The sequence below is a fragment of the Bombus affinis genome, chromosome 4, assembly GCF_024516045.1.
Source record: "Bombus affinis isolate iyBomAffi1 chromosome 4, iyBomAffi1.2, whole genome shotgun sequence".
NCBI lineage: Eukaryota > Metazoa > Arthropoda > Insecta > Hymenoptera > Apidae > Bombus > Bombus affinis.
In genome coordinates, this window is record NC_066347.1 from 2173430 (window position 1) to 2198747 (window position 25318).

General features: G+C 36.9%; 1 protein-coding gene across 2 annotated transcripts in view; it reads left to right on the forward strand.

Annotated features, from left to right (window-relative positions):
- LOC126915279 (putative transcription factor SOX-15) overlaps nt 1–25318 on the forward strand; it is a 69393-nt gene that overhangs the window by 14691 nt on the left and 29384 nt on the right. For both annotated transcript variants that reach the window (XM_050719820.1, XM_050719822.1), the window contains exons 3-4: nt 14993–15176; nt 17608–17878. In XM_050719820.1, the coding sequence (XP_050575777.1) occupies nt 14993–15176; nt 17608–17878 (455 nt within the window). The remainder of the gene's footprint in view (nt 1–14992; nt 15177–17607; nt 17879–25318) is intronic.

The following is a 25318-nucleotide window of genomic DNA, read 5'->3' on the forward strand; positions in this document are numbered from 1 at the left end:
ACGAAGGTAAAATAATAAGCGAGAGAGCCGGCCGCGATGACACGACGCGACTCGCGGACTATCCGTCTGCGTCAGATTGTGTCCGTAATTTTTGCGATCACGATGACTCAGATCGGTGACTTGACAACTGGTCGGTTACTACGTATTAATTACGGATAAAAATCAATTACGGTAATTTCGAGGGAATCGCCTCCTTTCAGCGGCGAGTCGCGTTCCTTGAGCGACGTTTCCGTGAATCGCAATTCCACCTCAGGTTCTCTCTGTTCTTTCGTTCCCATTACGTGGTTTAATTGCAGAGATGTATCATTTTTCTTTGGTTCTCCAGATCTATGCGGAAAGATTTTACTTTGTGTAAGTATCTTGGTACAGTGATTGATGGATAAAGCTTGAAAAATTATTTTATTGTAATTTTATAGTAATCTTAGAGAACTGAATTATATCTTTTTCAAGAGCGACGAATAGAAGTAACGTATATGCTAAGTTGGATGGTTGTTATTAATATGGCGAAAAGTACGAGGTACTTGAGAAGTAATACAAAGGTATGATACAAGTAATACGTTTTTAAATAACTATACAAACGCGTTTTAAAAAGATCTCTTTATTTCTTTATTTATATCTTCGGTATATTATTATATACTTGGTTATTTTTCAATATCATCGACATTCCTATTTAAACGCTTATCGTAACCTTACACAAGTTTTCGTACGTATCTATCCTTGTCACACACTTCCGCCGCGAGTCCACATATCGTTTCACGTCATTCTTTAAGTCGTTGTTTCTTGCGAAGCGTTATCCGCTCGAAAACTCCTTAAATTTTGTAAGAAAATGGAAATCAGGCTCGTTTCATGAATTTATCATTTTTTCATTGCCCGTATTTAATTCCTGCACCCATCATCTTACAAATCCATAGGTTCATTACTGGAAAACTGCTATAAGTCGAAGGTAAATTCTTTTTGGAACAATGATTTCAGCATTCAAGAAGCGTAAAAGTACGGGAGACCGCACTTCGTCATCGGCCAGGTTTTCACTTCGTATGGTTGTTTTGAATGTATGGACAATTACTTATTAATGTGGCAAGATTAATTGTTAAAGCACAGAATTTCGTATGATTTATGTCAACGTATGAATTAAGCTAAGTGACCTTCTTTCAAGCACATCCTATCGATTTATATCCTTCTATACATGATCGGATATTACTTTGTGAACGAGTCTCGTATCTAGTACACGGTTACTAACACTCATATGCAAATGTATACTTTCTTCCAACCACAACTGTATCTGCCTGTGTATGTGTGTGTGACTATTTCATTTGATAAACTTCTTGTTGAAGTAATTTATATGTGTAGTAGATCATCTTGAAGGAAGTGAAGTGGTTCTTGGAAATGACATAAGGAGGGAATAGTTTAGTATATTTTATTTTTCCTCAAATATTTTAATCGATGTTAAAGGAACGTGTCAACACAATAGATATTAGTAGACAGAAGATGAAGAAATAAATTATTTGTACTTGTTCGTGTTTCCTAATGAGGTCCTGTTTCAGTATGTTCTTTTCTCTATTCTTACAGTTCTAACTTTGAGATAATATACTTTATTAATTAAGATAAATTAAGATAACATTTTAAACATATTGTAATATTTCAATATATGAAAGTTAAAACAAACATAACATGCCAATACGTTTTATATCCTCTGTATATCTCATTTTTATGTTACGTTATTTCTCACATTTTTATACGTTTAATGTAGCTGTACTTAATGTAAAACTTAATGTAGATGTACTCTAATGTAAAACAATTCGAAGCCCTTTTTTTCGTTTGAGATTAGGTTCACCTTCCATTTTCTCGAGACAGATCATCGTTTAATTGCAATAATATAGGCAATAATGCAAATTTGAACGAATTGTAAAAATGTAATGGTTCGTTGTAAAAGAACTATTAAAATTATTAAATGTCTAAATGTGAAAGTTATCTTTGGACTGTGTACTATCTTAATTCCATCAGTTCCAAAAGGGCTGGAAATTTAAAACGAAGTAATTCTTGCACAAGAAGTGAACATTTAGGAGTAAACTGTATTATATACGCTGTATACATGTAAATATGATGTATTTAAAGGTAACAAGGAATGACGGGATTGCAAGAAGTCTGCTCGTATGTGAAAGGTTAATTTATTTCAAACTTGCAACATTTATCGATAGTATGTAGAAGGTGGCTAACAAACCGTGCAAAATTTCAGTCTGGCAGCTCGAACTTTAGCTTATAACAGAATTTCGCGTTTGCTGTACCGTAGCAAGAAATATATAATAACTTCGACACATGGTAATTTCAAGGTGTAAAATTATTCGCCTATTAGCTTAATCGATAATGTTTGACATTAAACGCTTATTATTCAATTTTATGTTATTTTCGTTATCCGAGCATGTCGAAAACAGTATCGTGACGTGTCTGCACTTGTTTCGTGCGAGGTATATTAAGCACTTTACGCAACAAGATGATCTAAAACAGAAAAAGTCTATCAAAGGGTATAAAAATATAGACAAAGTGTACAAAGAATTATCAAAAACACGCAAGTCAAAAATATAAAGGAAAACGTTATTTAAATTCGAAACGTTTGCACTTTGTCAGGAATCTAGCTTCAAAAATCGGCATCTGGAAATCTCACGAAGTCCCGTTTAAACTTCAAACTCGCAGTCATAAGGAAAAGAACTATATTTTAAGATCATCAAAATGTTGAAAATCGATTCTTTAAATTAAACTTTAGAATCAATTTAAACGTCAGTTTTTAAAAACAACAGGATAAAATGTTAATAGACTTTAAAAATAAAAGTAGGAACGATAATTTCAAAGTGAAAAGACAAAACTTCGCACAACGAATTTTAATAATCGCTTCAATATTAAACGTATTTCGAGGTCATTCGGTGTGCGAAGAATCGCGGTGCGTTAAAGAGAACTGAAACTTAGCGTGTTACGCGAACGATGTAAGGTTAATCGTATTGTTACAAATATATATATATTACTTGTGCGTGTATACAATAATTATGGCACAGAAGCCGCGGGGCCGCAAATGAGCGATTTGTATTAGCTGGCGTGGCGCGTTCGTGTGTACGGGTTTCGAGGGAATTTTAAAAGGCTGACGTTATCAGACAATGACAGTGATTTATTAAGGAATGAAAATTTACTTGTGGCCAAGGAAAATTGCCTTTGTCGAAAACAATGAAGGTGAGAGTTAACGAATTGAGGTGTCCGAAGTTCTTGGTCGGAAGCCGGATATTATTCCTCGCGAGACTGTCTTCTCTTTGACAAAATACGCACGCGGACGAATCATGTTTCTGCATAATTTGCTTTTGTTATAATTATTTAATTTCTTTCTTTTACGTCAGTGAGAAACGAAAACATTGACAGCTGAATAGAATATCTCCTTGTACATTGATATAGCGTACACTTACGCTTTAATTAAATACTAATTAATATTTTATACATTATTACGATATTAACATCGATGTAGGTTAAATCGAAAAGGATTTTCAATTTGCTGAAATCGAAGATCGAATAAATATTGAAAGTTCGATTTGATTATACCTACGTTTCTTTAACAAATAACGTCATTTAGAAAAATTTCTGACACGAAAATTGAAACAAGGATGCTAATTTACTCACTTCGATGACAAATTCTGTCTGTATCTTAATTGTTTCGAAATCAAAGTTCAAAACACAGGAGAAAATACCAAAGAAACTTAATCTCCTCAAAGATGAATTTATGAAGATAATTATTTGTTTCCAGTTAGTATATAAATAAATTGGTACACTTTATAAATATGAAATGAGACAAATAACATTCAAAAATAATATACGAGTCTGACATTGCATCGTTGTATCTATTGAAATCATATTTGAAATCGTAAATTCACGTATTATAACGCGCGGAACTCTTTTATAGACAGAGTCTTTCACATACTCTTCAACGCGTTAATTCTTCAGCATTTTACATGAATACATATGGGATAATAAATAATATTTATTTATCAATAGTACTTCTGTTCGCATAACACGCTCTTCAACCTAAAAGAACCACAAAGTAGCACAAATTTCTCTAACATTCTAAATAGATCGACTAAATTTAACTGTTTTTGTAAAGTGGCGGATAGAGGAAAGTTCAAAATACACTATGAATTTTAGTGACTTCTGTATAAAAAATTGTTTACCACATTGATAACAGTCATGTATTCTACGCTATGTATTATGTTTATTTTTACTTTGTAAAATTATAGTATCTTTTCACATTTCTTATTTTATAAAATTTCTTCTGTCCGCCACTGTAAACCTATCGAATACGTTTGTACGTCACTATAAGTACATACATATGTATGCGCCAATATTCCAAAAATTAATCTAACTAATTTTAAACCCAAAAAGCAATTGGGACGAGAATCTGCAGAAATAAATTGCGAAATTGGAAAGAAAGCTAGTAAAGTTATCTACGAGGAAACTAGTTATTTTTACCGAAATATTTGGATGGAACGAACAGCATAAGGTCGCCGAAGAGATGTCCGATCGCTGTTTCACCCGGTCACAGGAAGTCGCACGTAATGGCCGGTACGGTCTGAGGTCAGAAGAAAGGTATATAGGGTACAACAGCGACGACGTCCGTTCCGCAGCCTTAAGCCCGTAAAGGTTTCGGGGATGCGCTTTCTTCGTTCTCAAATCTGAAACGCGCCGGAGCGTTAGTAGTGCAGAGGTGAGCGGCTTGGGTCGTCACTTCCGCTTACCAAGCGAACCGCATTGGTCATTCGATTTAAAAGTTTAATCAGGGGCCTATAAAATTACGAGCTCCTCCGTTTACGTCTCTACTATGTTCGATGGCTTTACGATTCCAAGCTTGCATACCTCGTTCGCGCATACGTACGCATGATTTTACAAAAGAGAAGCGTGATTTTAATTCACTTTACCAGGTTTCTCATTTTTTGTAAATCTAAGATTTTTATTTTACGTCTTTCTTTTGACTTTCTTTATTGTAATTTCGTTTATCAGTTTACACGTTTAATGTGTTTACTGTGTACGTATCGGATCTGTCGCGAGTTAACATGTAGTTTGACGATGTACACCATTGTACACTGGCGCTCATAAATATTCAAACTGTTTGGTTGGTTTGTGGTAACAACGGTATATTTTGCTAAAATATTCAAATTAATGACTAGAACCGGTGCTTATCGCCAACCACTTTGGTCGGTTTGCGGTAACAATATATTTTATCAACGCACGTATATCTACAAATTAATGACTAAAATAGAACAGTGCTTATTACCTTTTAATGCAGTTAGCACTGTTGGCAGCTGTACATTTAAATTATGTGTATATAAATTACGCGTATATTAAATGATGCGGTGATTGTGTATCCTTCTTCTTTTACAATTAAATACACGAGTTGTCGACGTGCCTGCTGATTTTAGATATTACTACTGGAAATAATGTCAGTAGCTGTTTGTCGACTTATGAGAACCTTGTTTCTCTGGTCTATAGTTTAGAAATCGCATAGCCTCGCGATAAAGAGCTTTTCGAATAATAGAATAGATGGCTTTTGGAAGTTTTAGTTTGTTTGTTTTAATATGCTGATCAAGGATTTTGAGAATTAAGAAATCTTTCATTGATCTCGGAAGATAGTCTTTCAACGTTTTTCTCTTTCTTTGAACGTGAAACGATGAATATGAGGATCGTGCGAACATACTGATCTTGTCACGCTGTTATCACGAATTTGTTGGTGCTAATGAATGTTATAGTTTCGGTGTAAGTCGTGATAAAAGTTAGTTGAATCTACCGAATCTTGCTTGTTCGTCACTTATCTCGTTGAATTCATCTTGGCGGAACATGGAATACTATACGTAAACGCAAAATACGATATTTTGTTAGATTAACGTCAGAATCTTGATAATACCGTGAAAATTTTCAACGTTAATCTATATCAGAATCTTGAGATTAATTTAGCTTTTTTTAAACCGAATAAACATATGACATTACTTTGTAATTCTAAGTATTTGCGAACTTATTGCAAGTGTTTACTGGCGTTTATGAACATAGAATTGCCTGTTACCACTCACTAAGATGTCCAGTTTTTAATTGATAACTAATTGATCCGTAATACAAGCATTTGATGCCAATATTATCCATTTTAAGCGACGTGTGCAATAATTTCGCACTAATTTGAAAAATGCACTTCATTACTTTTTTATTTAGTCTGCAAATAATTATGTATCAATGTGTAATAATTATGTATCAAAAATATAGCTTAAACGTTACAAACGCTCTAACATTGCCAACTTTAACAAGAAAACCTAACACAATGGACTTTCCTACTTTCCCAATTTTTTTCAGGGTACAACCATTTATTGTATATACTCGAACGTCATGTGACTTCATTTAAATTTATCATTGTTAAATACTATTGCATAAATTTTATTCAATTGTTTTCACAGTTTGCGAATTTGGAGAAAGATTCGCGATTTGAAAGATCGATAACCGCGAGGCTAAGCAGCAAGTTCGCCCAGTTTATACGTGAAATTCCTTGAAATATTTCGATGAAAAATCCTCCGAAAAAAATATTGTCGTATCATGGAAATCATCGAACCCATAAACCGTAAACAATAGACGAGAAGAGTGGCAAACAAACGTATATTACGTATCTACGTCGGCCGGTATGCGTTTAGCTGCTGTGATCACCGTGGCTCGGCGCGTTCGAGGCCGGTGCGCGCCGTTGCGTCGAGTAATGCAAGGGTGTGTTCGGTCGTCGCGATTATTTGAATAAAATGCGCCACTACGTCAGCCGTCAGGCGTCCGCGACTCGAAAGCTTTCTCTACTTCTCCGCGACCCGATAGGGGGGAATAATTTACTCCGGAGGAACAACAAGTGTGTCGTTGACGGAGGCCTCGTTCCTCTCGTCTCTCTTTCTCTTTATCTCTCGGCTAACCACACGAGCTTCACTCCCCGTGTCCGTGCCCGTGCTGCGTACCGAACCGTGCACACACGGGTTTTCTCTGTTTCGCCGAGATTCATGAGCCTCGACGGACGTGCCGATTTAGAGGATCGTTCGTTCCTTCGTACGTTCGTGTGTCCTTTGTCTCGTGCGCCACGCTGCCGCACTTTCTGGCCGCCTTTTGCTCGACTTTTGCGCCCGGACAAATATCTGGCTCGACCGGCGCGGCTCGTAATTCCTCCGGGTGACATACTGGTCAGAAAAGAAGTTTGTTGGATATATAATTACGCTCGAAGGGAAGAGTTCTGTCGAGTAAGTATCGGTAAGGTTAGAGAAACTTTAGTAGCTCGAACGTGAAGCTTTATGGTTTATGGTTAAGTTTACGAAGGAAAGATTTCTGTCGTGTAAGTATCGGTAAAGTCAGAGTAACTTTGGTAGGTTGAAGGTGAAGCTTCAAGGATTCTGATCAAATTATTAGAATCGTGGAATACTTTTAAGAAGAAAATTTTCTTCGGACATAGTTCTTTGGCTCTGTAATTACGCTCGAAGAAAAGATCTCCGGCGAGTAGGTAAGGTTAAAGTAACTTTATTAGATTGAAGATGAAGGCTTATGGTTTATGGATGAGTTCGTGGTTAGTAGAATGGAGGAATATTTTGTAAGAAGGAAATTTTGTTTGCAGAAAGTTCTTTGGATTTACAAATACGATAGAAGCGAGTATTTCGTCCGTTAAGTCGTTTTGTTGTGTGAGTATCGATTCGATGAAATTGGATAAACTCTATCTGTATATTAGGTTGAAGGCGAAGCTCTAAAGATTGTGGCTCACTTCGTGGTTGGGAAAATCGGGAAAGATTTTTAAGAAGAAAAGTTTTCGTCGTTTTGGTATTAGCTGGATGATCTTTAGTAAATTAAATTTAGTAGATTAAGTTAAATTAGTTAGAAGATTAAGAGCGTAATATTTAAATTCAGCGTCGATGGGATGGATGGACTATTTTCTAAAAAGAACAAGTTTTCGTCAAATTAGTATCAGCTGGTTCGGTTAGTTCAACTTCAATCGATAGTAAGTGAAGATTTAGATTTGGAATTGGTAGAATAGAAGAATTGTTTAAAAAAGAAATTATTTTCGAATAAGATGAGTTAGTGTAACCTTCAGCATATTGGTAATTTAGGTTTAAGCTCGTTAAAGGTAAAGAATTACACCGAACTTCGACAGTGGGGGCACTTTCACGGATAAGAAAATAAAAAGGAAGAATTTAATGATAAAGACGCGTGAGAAGCGACTGATGCTGCTTATTGATATTGTAAAACTTCAGACATCTATCTCGCTTACAAATTAGTCGCGTAGAGAAGTTTTTGTTCCACAATTCTTCTACTCACTTCGTGACACGTTTTAAAGACATAATCTTCATCTAATCAAAGCATCTAGAACAAGCGAAACCAAACATCTGCAAATGCAACGTTAATATACAGATTTTAGGAATAGATTCCCCTAAATGTCTGTTACCAAGTTCAATCCTCTAATAATAGGTATAATACACAATTGTTCAATACAATTACATACAGTCATTAATTCCATTTTATCTCGTTTCGACACCTGTTTCATCGCACGCGCTCTAACAATGCAATGATCTGACACACAAAGAATTCATAGACCATTATAACCGCGAAGAGCTGCTGAACTATTTGTTTCTTGTCGGCCGACAAGAGGAATCACCGAGGTATTTAATCAAGAAACTTCATTCAGACGAAATCTCGTGTCAGCCCAGCGAAAGCTGCTATTTGCAATTTAAAAGAACGAAAGTCGTCTGCATATTATAATCACCATTAAAATGTGCGATTCACGTTTACACGGAGGCCTTCGACGACACCGACAGGATTAATATTTCCGATACGACACAGGCTCATTGCATTTGCAGTTGGAAACTGCTTCCTCTACTCTTGGTACAATCACCCTATATGAATCATTAAAGAAACAATGCTGAAGGCAGTGGCGTATCTATCATATGCGTGGGTGGTGCAGCTGCACCGACGCGGCTTGAACCTGAGGAATCTTGACCGTGAGTTTTTGCAGTTTTTCGTTGCTGGCGTACGTCCTACTTGAAATTCAACCTTCTTTTTTACAAGCCTTGGTAATACTTTTAATTATGAGCTTGCTTTATTGTTGCAGTGCTTCTACGTTACTTTCTTTCTTGCTGCAGTAAAATTATTATGTGTACGAGTATTCCCTTCAACTGTGGAATCTTGAACGAATTTGGAAGCCTTTTTTAATTAGATATTTCTCTTTTGTATCATTAATTATGTCACCTTTCTTTCGTTATATATTTTTTCAATTAATCTCGAAACGGTCCCTGATTTTTTTCTATTCTAATTTATAATTACGACGAAGAGGAGTTTTATTGCTTTAATTCTGCCGCGTTCCTTGTATCATTTTTGACCGAGTCGGTAGAAAATTGTTCAAACTCGAAAGAAATACGAAAGGATCGTTATTGCGATTGTTATATGTGAAAAGAAGTCGAGGATAATAGTAGAGTTAAGAAAAACTTTCTACAAAATATTTGTATCGAACTTTGAAAACTGCTTATCGAGAGAAAAACATGGTTGGATCGAAAATAATGCAAGAAATTATATATACTATATAGCTATATATACAAAGAAACCTTGTCCATGTTTCTTGGAACTTTTCTAAGTTTTCGTGCCTGAAGTATCTGGAATCACCTCTGTTTCGAACATTACGAAGAAAGCTAAAAACTTACAGAAATAGTCGTACATAGTTATATCATATAGAAAATACATAAAAACGAATGACTTTATTATCACGGATTTAATAGTTACACCTTGCTTTTGTGATATACGAGGCACCTTGGCAGCTTTGAAATTGACCCGTGGGAAATAAATTTTATTTAGATATTGAACATCTGTTCAGTGGATATTGAGACAAGAATCGTGTAGATAGTGTACGCTTAGATTAATCGTATAGAAATGTAGCTTAATTTTAGCATGTTATTTATGTCTTTTAACTAGCTGTTGAAGAAGGAAACACTTTACACGATCAAAGGCGAAATATATTCATTATTGAGCAATAATTTATTTTTTTTTACGCATCGTTCATTCGTCAGATTTGTATGGCTACCGAAGAGAAATCCCGTTGCACATATTTTTATAAATCATACCAAGAAAAGGAACATAATTAAACAGGAGAAGAATAAATAAGGTTTCGAATAGATATTCTACATTTTCATCGTAAAATTATGTGTACTGCGAACGAGGATTAAAGAAAGAAAAAGACAGAAGAGTAATTTATTATCATTCTCATATCACTAAAACTGTCTTCTTATTTGCTTTTTTAATTAGAAAAATATTTTTACCATCCTGTCGAACATTTCAAAAATGTTTTTTTCCAACATTGGTCGTACTGTTTCTTACATAACTTCGTGGATTTATTACTCATTTTTAAAAGGCTTATATCTTTACACTTAGCAGGTTGTTCACTGTTCACCTTTGCGACACCGTTCAACACATTGTTTCACCTTGGCCATAAAAATATCCAACCATCTGAATATTTCGTATTATGCACAAAATATAAAAACAAAGATACAACTCTTCAGTCACCAAAGTGACATCGTGACAAAAGAATCGACGAAATTGTTGGATCCGTGTCATGAACTAACTTCAAAATTTCTTTCTTCGGAAAACAAAAAATGACTGAAAATAAGAGAACAAGGAGAAAGATACGAATAGAGCGAAAATAAGACCTCGGTCGTTGACTTGGCGTCCCACGCCAAAATGACCCCTCTCCGGGACATCGATCGTTGGTCTCCTTGCGACGCGTTATTAAACGACACCTCGTATCGATCTCGTTTATCGATGCTATATGATTCAACCCGTTGGGAACAGTAGCTGCGGCGTGGCGCGCGTTTCGAGCAGAATCAGCCGGGGGAAGCGTGTGCCGTGGCCGAGAGGAATACTAGCAAAAACCGTCTCTACTAGCCGGCGAACTTTATTGAATGAAAATGCCGCTACGTTTTTGCCCCCGTCTCAGCATCTCTCGCGGACCGAATGAAACAATGGCCATTATGTGGAACACTCGCGTGTCCATATACATATATGCATGCGCTCACGTATGTATTACGTGCTTTTTTAAATTTATACACAGATGCGAATACATCTAAACACGCATAAGGGACAAACACCGCACATGTGCAGGCAGCTTTAGCGTATCGTATTGTATAAATGAACGAATATCTATTAATACGTATTTATATGTATATAAACATACCTATGTACAGTCGGGGGCAGAAATAAGTGGACAGGTAGTGGAAGTGATTATCGATGAAGTTTAATCGAATTAGTAATAACGTTATATATTTGGTTTATATCTATTATACACCCTTATAGTACGTAGATTAATCAGTAGTGAGTCGCACTCGATAGAAGAATTTTTGTACTCATAGATACGATCAGATTTTCGTTGTTTATAAAACTGCTTGCTTTTCTCCACTTTTGTCTTATTGTATTAAAAACATAAGATATTAGAATTACAAGAAGATACATTGTTATATAGTGAAAAAAATTCCGCTAAAAACAAAATTGTGCATATTTAGTCAGTTAGGTGATACAAAAATTGTATCGAAGAGGAGGGTATATTCTAGCCATTGCTTTAGCTAAGAACCAAACAAAAGGACACTTTTCAATTTGTTTCGCCCCGAGAGGTAGGAATCGTAGAAATCCTGTCGCATGGAACATATTAAAGAGCGAATATTTACATTTCTGCCTAAAGAAACCGTATACGAGGAAACTTCATTGATACCTATTTCTACTACCAATCTACTTATTTCCGTCGCCGACTGTATATAAATGTAGGCACGGCACGGAGACAGCTGTTGCTACTATTATATCCAGCGCGGTCGCATTATGCCTTAAGGACAATCGTGGGAATTCCATTAAGTGGCCTTGAATGGTTCATTCATGTCGATCAACTCTTTTCCTAACGGGGTTGACAGATCAATCGGGCTGCACGGGCACGAGCAACCGATTCACCGGGCATTTCTCTTACCGCAGCGAGTTGCTCTTCAGCCTCGTGGACGGCCACGACGACGAAACAGAGACGCCAAAGTCAATTACCTCGCGTATATACGAATGCCGGCGTGTACGAATCGATCTCTTGTTTTCTTGGCCGACGAGGCGACCGCGCTCTCGTTTGCCCCCGGTATCGAACGGATCGAGAATGGTATTCCAACCGCGTCGTGCGGAACTCGTCCTTGTCTTCGCCCCCTATCCACGGACGAGAGACGGACGCGCCGGACAATCGGAATAATTGACTTTTGCTTTTAATCGGAATATGTATTCCGCGGAGTCAGTTCCAAACGCGGCTACTTTATATCGCGTGACAAAGCCATGATGAAAAAGCTGAACAGTCGGCGTGCGACGCACGATTTGTGATTCGATTATGAGCATGGCTTTTGGCGCGGACAAATTTGTCGGCGTTTCGTCGGGTTTTTTAGCGCGGGAAGGAAGAAACATGATGGATCGAATGTGACTTTGGTGATTGTTAAGCGAGTTTTATAGTCGTCTTCCGTATCTTCGCATGTCTTTTACGAATGATTAATATGTGATACGATGTTGGATATTGGCTATTAGATTGGCTAATATTTATTGATCTTCGTCTTTTCTTTTTCTCGGTTCTTTCGCTTTGCACACATTAGTGATTATTGACTGCGTGTACTTGGATGTTTTCTGGTATGAAATTAGGAAGATGAATGGAAAAATTCAATCTATACAGTTTCCAGCGAAAGGTAAAACGTGAATTGTAAAGAATCGGCGATGTTTCCTTTCGGTCTCTCGGCACAGTTTTTCTTTCATTTTTTCTTCGTTTTTGTTTCTTGTTACATTTACATTTTGTTCTCTGTATGCTTTCATACGACATATGAAGAGCACACGCCAGAATATGAATAAGTTTACTATTTTTCTAGCTTTCACATCGCTCGATGATTAAAAAGAGGTATTTTAATACGAAATAATCGAAGACGATAGATACGCGTAATTAATATTACAATTAATGTTAAGTATCGATATTTGTAAATATACTAATATTCTTAAATGTTGAAGGAGCTGGCCAAGATGCATATTTAATCGCAAAATCAAATGGAAAAACAATTTCTATATGGAATTGGTCGACTCGTTTTTTAAAAACAGCGAGAAGTATGACTTGTACTTTTCACACTGTGGACTTCGTATCTTTTCCTTGCGTCAGTCGTTTTTATCTTCGTTTTTACATTTTCCCTTGAGTTACTTTACTTTTTTGTTCCACGTATTTCTTCTGTACTTTGGAACGCACCGCGGTGCATTTAATCAAATTTAGTTATCGCGGCAAAAGAGTTTAGAGGTAGAGATCGAAGAAGGTAATTGGTACAATGTTTAATGAGGAGAGATGCCCGTGGAAAAGATCGGTCGCATTGTTTACCGATAAAGAAAGCCGAGTGAATATTCCTCATTCAGATTCGTGCTGCTTTTGATCCCAAGTTGAGATGGACTCGCGTTTTCTGGAATGAAGTTTTAATTACCGCTTCCTTTGCACTTGTACTCGTTTCTTCCTGGGTCAACACTTCAATTATAATTTAATGACGTGAGAAGTATTATTAATTCATCGAAATTAGCAAGAAATTCGAATCTATAACGCGGTAGCAGGTGCTTCTACAAGGCGTATTATAACTAGCTGCGATTGCTTTTCTTATTTATTTCTAATACATTATGCTTATTACTGTTTTATTATTAATACGATATATTAACTATTCTTTTATATAGCGTTCTATACGCATAATTGATTCTAAGTTTAAAGTCTCGCATTATACCGTGAATCGCATGTACCGGTGAATCACTGTGCAATTAGAATTCGGAAAGCTAACTGTCGAGTCTAGTGAAAGAAACGAAATTATTCCATAATCCGTAAATTATAAACTATATTCAAGAAAGAAATTAGAGAAATATATTCTACATCGGAGATTCTGTTTGATATGCCTTTATATTTACAGCTTGCAAATACGTCGAATTAATATTTTCAGTTACTACTGTTGATTTACCTCTTTTGCAAAATTCATAAACTCTCTTGATCGAAGCTTTATCATTTCCTCAATCTTTCTCAAATTTGTATCTTTAGAAATAATTTAGAAATGAAAATGACAGTTGACAACAGTAGTTTTGCCAAGAACGAAATAATAAAAGAATAAATCAGAAATGGTAATAATAAAAACTATAGAACATAACCAAACTGAAATGATTTAATAATTAATAGAAAATAATCTTGATGTTTATGCATTTATGTATACATTTGTACATTATGTATACATGTATACATTTTATGTATGCATTTATGTTTAGAATTTATGTATACAAAAAATATACATACATACAAAGGTACATAACAAAAAGTACATGAATACGAAATTATTATGCATAAGTACATATATGCATGTATGTAATATGAAAAAATATGTGAAATATATAATAAGCATAGCAAGTAAAGCATCTATCATGTGATATTTAAACGATAAAACAAATCTCGAATCAGGATTTATTTCTCTACTTTTATGCACAAAGATTCAAATTTGCATAAACGTCCGCAGTCTAGTCATAAGAGTAAAAAAAGAATGTAATTTAAATTTTTGTATGCATAGCATTTTTCCATGTATGTTATTGCCTAAGGTACTCTAAAATCAAAATCTATACGACGCCGCATCACACGACCGCGCCGAGTTTTACACGGTCCATAAAAGAAGTTTATCGATCTAAAATAATTCCCGGTCGCTTTCAACATCGAGATTTATCGGAGAAAAGCAGCCTGTATACCGTGATGTGCATGTTCACATGACAAACAAGTCATTCGTTGAAGCGAAACGATACACGACCGCGTTATTTCATCGGTACTATTGCGCGCGAACTCGCGCCGGATGCGTAGCGATTTTACCGTTAATCAAAAGCCGCTCGTGTATGTTATAAACGGTACTAATGATTAATAAATTCGCATTTGGATTTATAGGATGCTGGATAATTATGACAGGGGTGAGGTGACACCACCACCGGTCAGCAGTTATGGCGGATCCCCTGGACTCTTGGCACTTCATTCCTCGCTTTATGCGACTCCTACGTCGAGGGCCTACGACATCGAGTCGAACATCGACGGCAACGACAGTTCCATGCCCATTGACACCCAAATCATTTCGGTACGTTTAGGTTCGGTCGATCCAGCACAGACAGGAGAGACCGTTCCTTTGGAAATAGGCTCGCATATTTTTCATTTACGGAACGCTGTTTCACCTCGAACGTGACACGCGCACACCTACGTTCTCACTATTTTATAGCGTTCCTCGGGTTAAGCCGGCTTCACACCACGGTTTATGGTTTGACGCATATGCTAACGTTATAACTGCCAAACCTTAATATTCCTCTAAATATATTACTTGTAAATGATACGTTCGTATATTCACACCAGAAGTTTTAACGTGCACTTAAATATATTGTATCTATGTACATACATGTATAATTAAGATTACAGTAGCATGATGGAAAGAAATGGATATACGTTTATGGTTGGTTTATGACACACCTTCGAAATCGTTAATTTTAATATATCTGAAAAAGTGGATTACAAAAAGTGTACACTATGCACATGCCACTGTGCGTATACAGCACACGTATACTTTAAATACACGTGGCATAGATATTTCCAAACATTTAGCATTATTCATTATTTCATTGAATATTAAACATACGTCATTAAATGACGTATGAATTGCTCGCTAAATATTCGTGTACAACTACCAATGTACGTAAGCGATGTGCGTTTATTAATTAAATAATGCTATATCGATATACATTACGATTTCGTAAAAGCATGACACAGTTGAAAAAACTAGATTTTTCAGCAAGTCGGCTTGAAATAAATCGGTTCGAGTAATTAGTTAATTATTTCACCAGTTAGAAATGGGAAAATTTCTTTGTTCTACAACGTACGTAATGTTCTTTGAGTCAAGACATTGTTCTTGTTAAGGAATTATAACAAGTATATTACTAGAACAATACCTACAGCTCTGTTTTTGAATTAAATTTGCAGATATTTCAAAATTGACATACTTTGTAACGTGTCGTTATCCCGGTAAATCAACGATATGTAATTGCGAATGAAACAATGAATATTTGGCATTCGGAATACAAAGGACGTGTGGAGCTGGCTTTACTCGTAACTCGAAGAGAAATGATACGAAAAGGAAATAGTCTCGACCGTAACCATTCGGAATTGTTTTACCTGTTTTACTCAACCTGAAGTTATAAAAGATGATTTGTATCTATCTACATTTTGTTCGATTGATTTAAACGAAAAAAATTCATATCAGTTACGATTTTTAAAGAAATATTAACAATTTATAATATACGTACGTCGTATATCGATTCGTACAACAATGTATTTGTTACAATAGGAGTTGCACAAAAGTCAAGTCGGTGAACTCCATCGGTATTAGTTATATACTTGATTTCTAAAGAGTTAAGCGGTGATCGTGTATTCTGATATTAGAATTAAGACATTTTCAGAAAATAGAGACTTGAATATTCTTAAATTTCGTATCCATCTCTTATTTATGCTACGTTTCTCTTATTTTTCTGCCTTCTTATAGCGACCTAGCAATTGTAACACAGACATCATATGGTCTCACGAAGGCTCAATATTTATCACCGTATCCTACGTTCATTAAGTTATCAGCCGTTATTATCGCCCGGTTGCGTGCATTATTCATTTTCATTATATTACAATGCCGATTCTAACGAGAGTCTGGCAACCTTTGAACAACAGCTTTTACTCGGCAACAATACCAGGTACACCGCGTTCGAGTGGCGTTCATTAGCTGCCCGATTAATATCTCCCAGTAATTACGTATTAATGGAATCGGAAAATATCGAGCGCGACTTTCACCCGTTTTCGTTAATAAGCGCGTAATTATCGGGAAGAATCGATCCATGGATCATTTTCGTTGATTCTCCGACTGATTGCACGTTCAGATTGAAATCAGGAAATTCTGGTCCTTAACTGAAGAATGGCATAGAGGAGTTGGAATTAAATTTGAAAGGTGGAATTGGTAAACAATAATTTGAAAATTGGCAACCTAGATCCAAAATACGAGCGAGGATCAAGAATCGAGTATCGATAGAATTATTAATTAATAGTCGGCAGATTTTTATGCACATGCATCGAAATTTAAAGTTGCAGATATGCAAGATATATACATATGTAAAAATGTATAAAGTATTCAGAATAGCGTAATCGTTGTAATTAGATTTGGAAAATTTAAAAATACACAGAATGCACATAATATTCGTGTAAAATTACGCAAAGTATCAAAATCATAGTATTCGTTATAGTATTTGCTTAATAGATGAAACAAGTCTCTGTATACATTTCCTTTTACCTTCCTCAGCTATATTTATAAAAATACGAACTTACGCAAATATCACAATTATAAAATAGTACAAGTAATATCGGTAATCGAGAATCAATGACTACCGATCCAAGATCGAGAATGAAAGACCACGAGTTGAAGGTTCGATACTGAAGGTTAAAAAATACAAATCGAACATGAAAAATGGGAAATGGATTTTCAGATACCAGGAATGTTGAGCGGTCCAGTGCAACAGCGACTCGAGGACATGTCCTGGCTGGCTTCCGGTCCGTCGCTGGAGTATCAACAAGGCATCTCGCCGATTCCCGCGGGAGTGAAGATGTGCCATCCAGGCAGCACGGCCCAGAGGAGCCTGAAGGAGCAACGGATACGTCGCCCGATGAACGCGTTCATGGTCTGGGCAAAGGTCGAGCGCAAGAAATTGGCCGACGAGAATCCTGATCTCCACAACGCCGATCTCAGCAAGATGCTCGGTAAGTTCACGTTCGACGTTCGGAAAATTTTCTTCTAGCTTCTTGCTTTCGATACATGAAACTCGTCTTTTCCAGACGAATATTTCACGAATTGTATCTCATCGTGAATATATTTAAAACAAAAACATTACGAATAAGTAAAGTTTCAAGTGTTCAAAATTCTTCTAACAATATCAAGTTTTGACATTTATTTTATTGCTGATAATGAGACACATTTTATCGAATAATTTTATTGAAGGAAAAATATTACTCATTTAATACTTGAATGTACGGTGTTGCCATTTGGCAACAAAGGTACCTATATTTTTCAATATACAGACAAATGTTTTCGAATGGATTTATATTACTAAGGTATGAAGTATCAACGTAAGCTGAATAGATAGGCCGTCTGTTTGCAAACTATGCCATTTTTTATTTTATTCTCTTATTATCTTTATAACCTGAGTATTTTAGCCATTAGTTTGTGTCTCTTTTATATATGGAACATTTAGTATTATGCTACGGTATTTTAGAAATTGTGCTATACAACAAGTAAAATAACTAATTATTGCAATTTCTAAATATTTAATTCACTTATATATTCTACATATGTTATAATTTCTTTTCGCAAGTGAAAGATATAAAACACATTAAGCTAATTTTCCAAATTATTTTTCTATAATTTTCTATATGAAATAGCAACAAAGTATTTTTTTATATTTGAAAATTCGCGCATTTAAAGCCTTTCAATATTTTAACAATTACTAATTTTCTGTAAGGCTTCATCGGCGCTCATAGTATGTGGGCGCCAAGATATTCAAGTTTTCATTTTTAGCAAACAATTTCTCGTATCTCTTTTTAATTATAAGAATAAAACTGTTTCGCGTAGGAAATCGTTAAAGACTCGATTGAATTCGATGAATCATTAGATATAATAATAAATCATTAAATTGGTATTAATTCGTTTGAGAACATTCTGAGACATATAGAGAAAGAATTTAGAAAGGCGTTGCCTTTGTATCGAACGTTCCAATCCTTCCTGCATACCGCAATAAAGGCATAATTAATTACTTTCGAGATAACGGATCAAAGAGAAAAGTTGAAATCACAATCTCATAGATTATACGCGTATAAACAAATAAATAAACAAATAAACTCGGACAGAAAGCCGCTGATATTTCCATTGTTCGACTTGACGATCGAATGACGCTTAATAAAGTGGGTTAATGAATTATTAATAAAGCGAAGAAGCGCGTTCCGAATAAAGACAGAAGCGTCAACGAAGCTGTAGAAAAACCTTTTTCACTTGGGAAGGGGTCTTATTCCCAGACAGTTCTGGGAATAAGAAAGTCGGAAAAGTCTCTTCGTGTGCCGCTGTTATTATTAATTTAATTACTCGTCACGTGTTCAACGCGAATGGAGGTACGAACTGGCAGAGAAAACGCAGGCGATAATCGCGAATTTTCTTTGTCACGAAAAGTTTTCGTTTACTTCCGTTTATTTTATTAAAAGGCACCTTCGTTTCAAATGAAAAATATATGTATATTATAAATCATTCAACGAAAAAATGCAAGATAATTACAAACAGGGAAAAGAAGTGAAAGTTCAATGAAAATATATTGTAAAATTACAAGTGTACCAATTACAAATATAGTGGTACTATCAAAGAAATTGATGTTAGCTTTCATCACATACGAATTCATGAAAGTATTCGAATACTTGTAGACATTTTTTAATATATCGTGAATATATCATAAATATGTTGCCTGTCCTATACGAAAAATTCTTAAATTTCGTTACCATTGTTGTGAGACACGACTATCGTGATTATATTGTTATAATTTGAAACAAATATTAACATGTACATAAAAGATCTTTACATTACATTTCGCAAACATTACGAAAGTGCTTAAACGTTACATTAATAAATTTCAATATTCTCAGTAGAACCATATCTAATTCTTAACGGGTATGTGCTATTCATGTTGCATGCAAATTTGTTATCGAATATATGTTTACAACGAATCTCGTAATTTCTATTTACATTTCCAGATTAGTTACGCCCTTTACCGATATAATCATCATATGTCACTGCAGCGTTAAATTTGAAATCTTTTATGTAACAGATAATATGTATGCAATAGTAGTTTTTATCTACTTTCGTGATTCACTATATATACATATGTGTAGATCCACATTAGCGATTGGTAGTTTTAATGTTAAACGTAAAACACTTTTTCCTTATTTTGTATTTCATACTTTTTCGTGGGTACTGCAATAACAAATAAATCTTAGATAACAATAAACACGCGATAAATACATATTAACAAATTAACTTGTAGTGGTAAAAAGTGTAGTAACATCTAAAAACGATAATGAAATTGTAATAGCAACTGTAAGTTGGACAAAGATCGAGGTTCTACGTCTTTATTCATATTCCGGTGGCTGATTTAATTAAACTTAGTGAAGGAACACGAGTTCGAGTCAAATCCTTGGGGTCGGCTATTTCCCTTGGTCGTAAGTACGCAGTTTTATGCCCATCGGAGAAAATTACAAAGATATCGAGTAGCGCAATTTAATACGTCGTAAATTCACCGTTGCGACTCGACGCATGCTCGCTTCCTTACGTAGGTGCCAACGTAGTGCATTAATATTAAAAGGCATATGCGCGATTGGAAGTCAAGAGGTTGTACCTTCCATCGTCGTCGCTATTTTTCGATTAAAGCTTCTCCTCGAAAACAAACGACACGCGTGTCTTGATGCTTTCCGCCAACAACTTGTTTAAAACTTGAATTACAAACGTGGAATGAATAATTTACCTTCGCTATCCGAGAATCTATAAAGCGTTAAGGTTGCTTTTACGCTGTTTGTTACAAAATGATTTCTATTGATTCTCTCTTCAATCGTTACTCGCGATGAATGTATAAAAGATACAACTTTTTTTTTAATCATTGCGATCCTTTTATATCGATAAGTAACGCACGTGTCTAGTAGAAAAGATAATTCATTTATTTTTGCTCATTTCTTTCTCGTGTTTTAATATAAAATTATATTTCTAATTTACTTGCTGACACTCGTTAATATAATATTCGCTAATAGATCTTTGGTAAAATCCTAGGGGAACGTGTAATTTACATTCCCTCTATAGCGTGAGCTGTTGATAGGTGTTAATGTCACTTCACAACTTAGAATTCAAAATCTTTTACAGTCGTGTATGTTTACTGATTTTAGTACAGACGTACAAATTGCACTTTTATGCATAAAGACTGTCTTGTACGGTTGCCTTAACATATTTATTTACGATATTTCATACGGTTATTCTTTGGAAGCCTATTCAATATACGGTACAGTACAATATACGGAATACATTCGTCTGATGCGAGCTTGCAGTAAATTTTTACTGTCCCTTTTATTTAATCGATAACTCGGATATAGGTAAAGCCCGTCTTCTTGATGCTCGCTGCCATAAACATGATTAATTTCGACATTCCACACTTTGCGCTATCAAACACTCGTAACAAATTATTATTGGTTACAAAAATATAAAAGAACAACCGAGTCAGGGACAGTTGTCGAGGACAGCATTTTCATTATGAAGCAATTCATATGATCGAATATGGCTTGGGCAATAAACGTTTAAAGCCCCGATGAAAGCTTTAGGCCATGGTTACAGTGGATGCGTATTCAGACAAAGTGACATTCTGACGAATGAAACACCGCAAGACTACAATGCGTATACTCGTAAAAATCTACATACATATTTGATTACATTGACGTATTAAATTCATCGGAATATCAATTCTGAATACGGATCCAGCGTGACCATAGTTTCGCTCGAATCGCAGTCGCATCGTTCGAAATGCGCTGGTATCCGTACCGCGCCAAAACGTGGCGCGCCTAAAAGAGGGCCGGTGCTGATCGAGAGGGCTTGTCCCGGTACCCAGCAATCTGTCAGCGTCTGCGGCCGCGCGTTATATCGTGGGTAGGTACACCTTGAATTATCGGCAATTGGCATCCGCAACGTTACAGGCATTCGAACGAGCGTCGTGCAGAAAATTGTAAACTCCGCTCGTGTGTAAGCCACCTACCCGCGCCCGTTTCACCACGGCCATTCGCGCGTGTCTTCGTACGCGGCACACGCGTCTCCTCTTCTTCCACCCCTCCATCAACCGCTCCTTTTTCTTCGTCTCGATCCTCCATCCCTATCAATTTCTTCTGCCTCTTTATCTCTTTCTTCTCTCTTCGCCGTTACTCTCCCTCTTTCCCTCTTTTCTATCATTTCACGCGCGAGAGAAACGCGTAAATCAGCTGCATGTCGTGGCGCGCGCCAAGCTTATCTTTGTCGCGCGCGCGCGCGCGCCCGCAGAACCAAGGAAAACCCTGTGGTGGAGAGTCGGAGCCGATCGATCGATCGAACATTAGGCGCGCGATGTTATTGGCATGACGCGGCTTCGATTACTATGCGCGTCGAGTGTTTGCCGCCCCCACTTTTCCTCGTCTTTTTTTCCAGACATCCTACATATTCATGCGCGCGTGCTGTGTGTCGATCCGTCCGTCTGTCCGTCCATCCGTTAGCCCATCCGTACCCCAGCACGGAGCCGTGGTTTGCGCGAGCGAGCCTGTTTTATGTCCGAGTTATGCACGTGGACGCGCGTCCTCCTCCTCCTTTTGCTTCTTCTTCGTCGTCTTCTTCGTCTTCTTCTTCTTCGCCTCTTCTTCCTCATATTGTTGCTCCTTCTGGCCAAAGTGTGTGCGTACGTATTCCTCGAGGATACACGAGCGCACGCGTCCCGACGGGCGCACACCGGCTCACCTACCGCGGCCCTACGCCGTGTTTTCTTCTGTAGTTGGCGAGAAGCAGCCGATAGAGGGGCGCGTTCCTATGTACTCGCGTACACACACGTCCATCGTGCATCTGTGTGGGCCTTATATCCGGTGGAACGCGTGCCCGCGCATCTTTATTAATCATTCCCTAACCGTTAACCCCTCTTTACCGCTCGTATGTCAACAGTGGAAATCGACGCGACCGCGCCGAGTCGCCTCGTTTCGAGATTCACCGATGGAATTTCAAGAAGTCGCTGACACCTCCTTCGCCAAGGATTATGTGCAGGGGGTTGGTGGACGGTAGCCACGTCAGAGTCACGGGGTTACAGTTCAGAAGGTTTCTTTTGCTTGTTTCATTAGGAGAATGATGGTTCATGAATTAAATAGCGTAGGAGAAAAATGAATAGATGAAAGGTGAATGTATTCGGTAGACCGTGGCGGAGTATTTGTTGAATTTTTGAAGATTTATTGGATTTTTGGGATTAATATATAATAAAGAGTAGGTATAGAGTTATGATGATGATACCATATGGTATGAAATTGTTAAACGATATTATGTATGACAAGATGCAATGTGTTACTACATATTTCCTCTGAAATGTTACAAAATGATTGAATACGCGTAAACAAAAAGATAGGTACTACTACAAGAACAAGGGTAAAACAAACGCGCAATTTTAACTTAAGGACAAAATCATTTCTATGAGAGACATTTTTGGTAATTGAACTAACGTATCTTTGAACGAGCAGCATATTTAGATCCAAGTAAGGAATGAATGAAACAATTCTCTTTATGATTACTAATTGTCCAGATTAATGAAATAAAACATAATCACATTTACAAACATAAGAAAATCAAATAACGGAACGGGAAAATAATTGGAACGATAATTTTGGATTGTATTATAACGTGTGATTTTCGCGAATCGTTATACATACGCGCTTCACGTGACTTGTTATGAAAGATTCTGCCATTTCCTTATCCGTTCCCCAGGATAACGTTATAAACATATACAGGACATATTTTCACTTTTTGTGATAAAATTAATTTATTAAGGAATAAAAACTCAGGGAAATACGTACAAGCAAAAACTAACTCCTACTTCGTCGACAATCACCGTCGAATGTTTTCAAGGCGAAATCCACCTAATCGTCCCTGCACGAGAGACAGACAAGAAAGCCCGTCGTTTTCTACGTATCCACCGGTATACGGTCGAATACTTTGTACCTGAGTCAACGAAGATCTACTTTCATCGCTGCTTGCGAAATTGTTCGGCTACGTAGGAGTTTCACGGGAGGAAGCGTGTTCGATTGTAGTACGTAACCTCCACTCCCATCGATGCTCTTTACTCCGCCATCAATCTCGACCGTCCCGATTATGACGGAATAAACGCGTCGACCTAATCGACCGCTTCTAGCTCGTCCATCATCATCATCATTACCGTCATCGTCCACGCTACGAATATCATTGTCAATCGTAAAAACCCTCGGGAGTCTTTTTTCCAAGAGATACTTTTTTATCCATCCGGCGGCAGAAGTATCCCCCCAAAAAAGAGAACTTCACCTCCGTTTCACGGAGATGCAGGTAGAGCCACTTGGGAGATCCCGCGGGAGATACCGGCTCCCGGTAAACTCCATAATTCAGGAATCGGTGTACACCGACCATAAATTTCGCCTGGTGCCACGGGCGTTAATCTTCGTTAATTCTATCGTTAATCAGTCACGGGGTTTACCGGCTTACCGAGGGAAGAAGAAGAGAGAAGAATGCGAGTAAAGGAGCTAAACGAAAGTAAGAGGACGAAATAATAGATCTAGATTTTAGTTTTATTAAAAATAGATATATCTATATCATTGAAATATCGGCAAGCAGAATAAAACTGAAATAGAATTTCAGAAAGAGTCGGGTTTATTTACTCTTATCCGAACTTCTTACTATCGACAGTACGTTATACATAGAATGTATTTTGGTTTCGCTTGATCTTTGTTCTTCCATCAGGAGAACTTACTTTTTTCTAAAAGGCAGTTTCTCGTGTGGAACAGTAGTTGTTGTTGCATAAACCTTTGCGTTCCATCGCATCGATGAATCAAATTTTCACTAAACTTAAAATAAAATTGTACAGTATCTTTCAAAACAAGACACTCTTACTGTATAAAATTTTAAAAATCGAAAGAAAATTATTGCTTTTATTAATTAAAAAGATTCTTAAACATGCCTTATTCGGAGTCGACGTAGACATGATACAATTTTATATTTTCAAGCCCAATTTATTTTGCTGGTATTGCAAGAATATTATCGATACATTAAACTGTAAATGGTATTTTGGTCTTATCGATATGTACCAGCGACGTCGTCCACGGTAGCACTTCTAGGACAAGGGGAAAGGTGGAACAAAGGGGTTGCCGTACGAACGCGAATCCTTTGGAAAGGGCCGAACGTGCGCATGTTTGTTGCTCGCGCGAGCGGCCGGAGAACGCGAAGAAGGAGAACCACGGCGCGGCGTGTCGTAGACGGCGTCGTTTATACGGGCCGCGCGACGCCACTGTCGCAAGACCACCTACGACAAATGTGGCAGCCTGCAAATAATACCGGGCGTGTTGTACCACCAACGACAGAAGAGATAGAGGCCTCTAACTGCC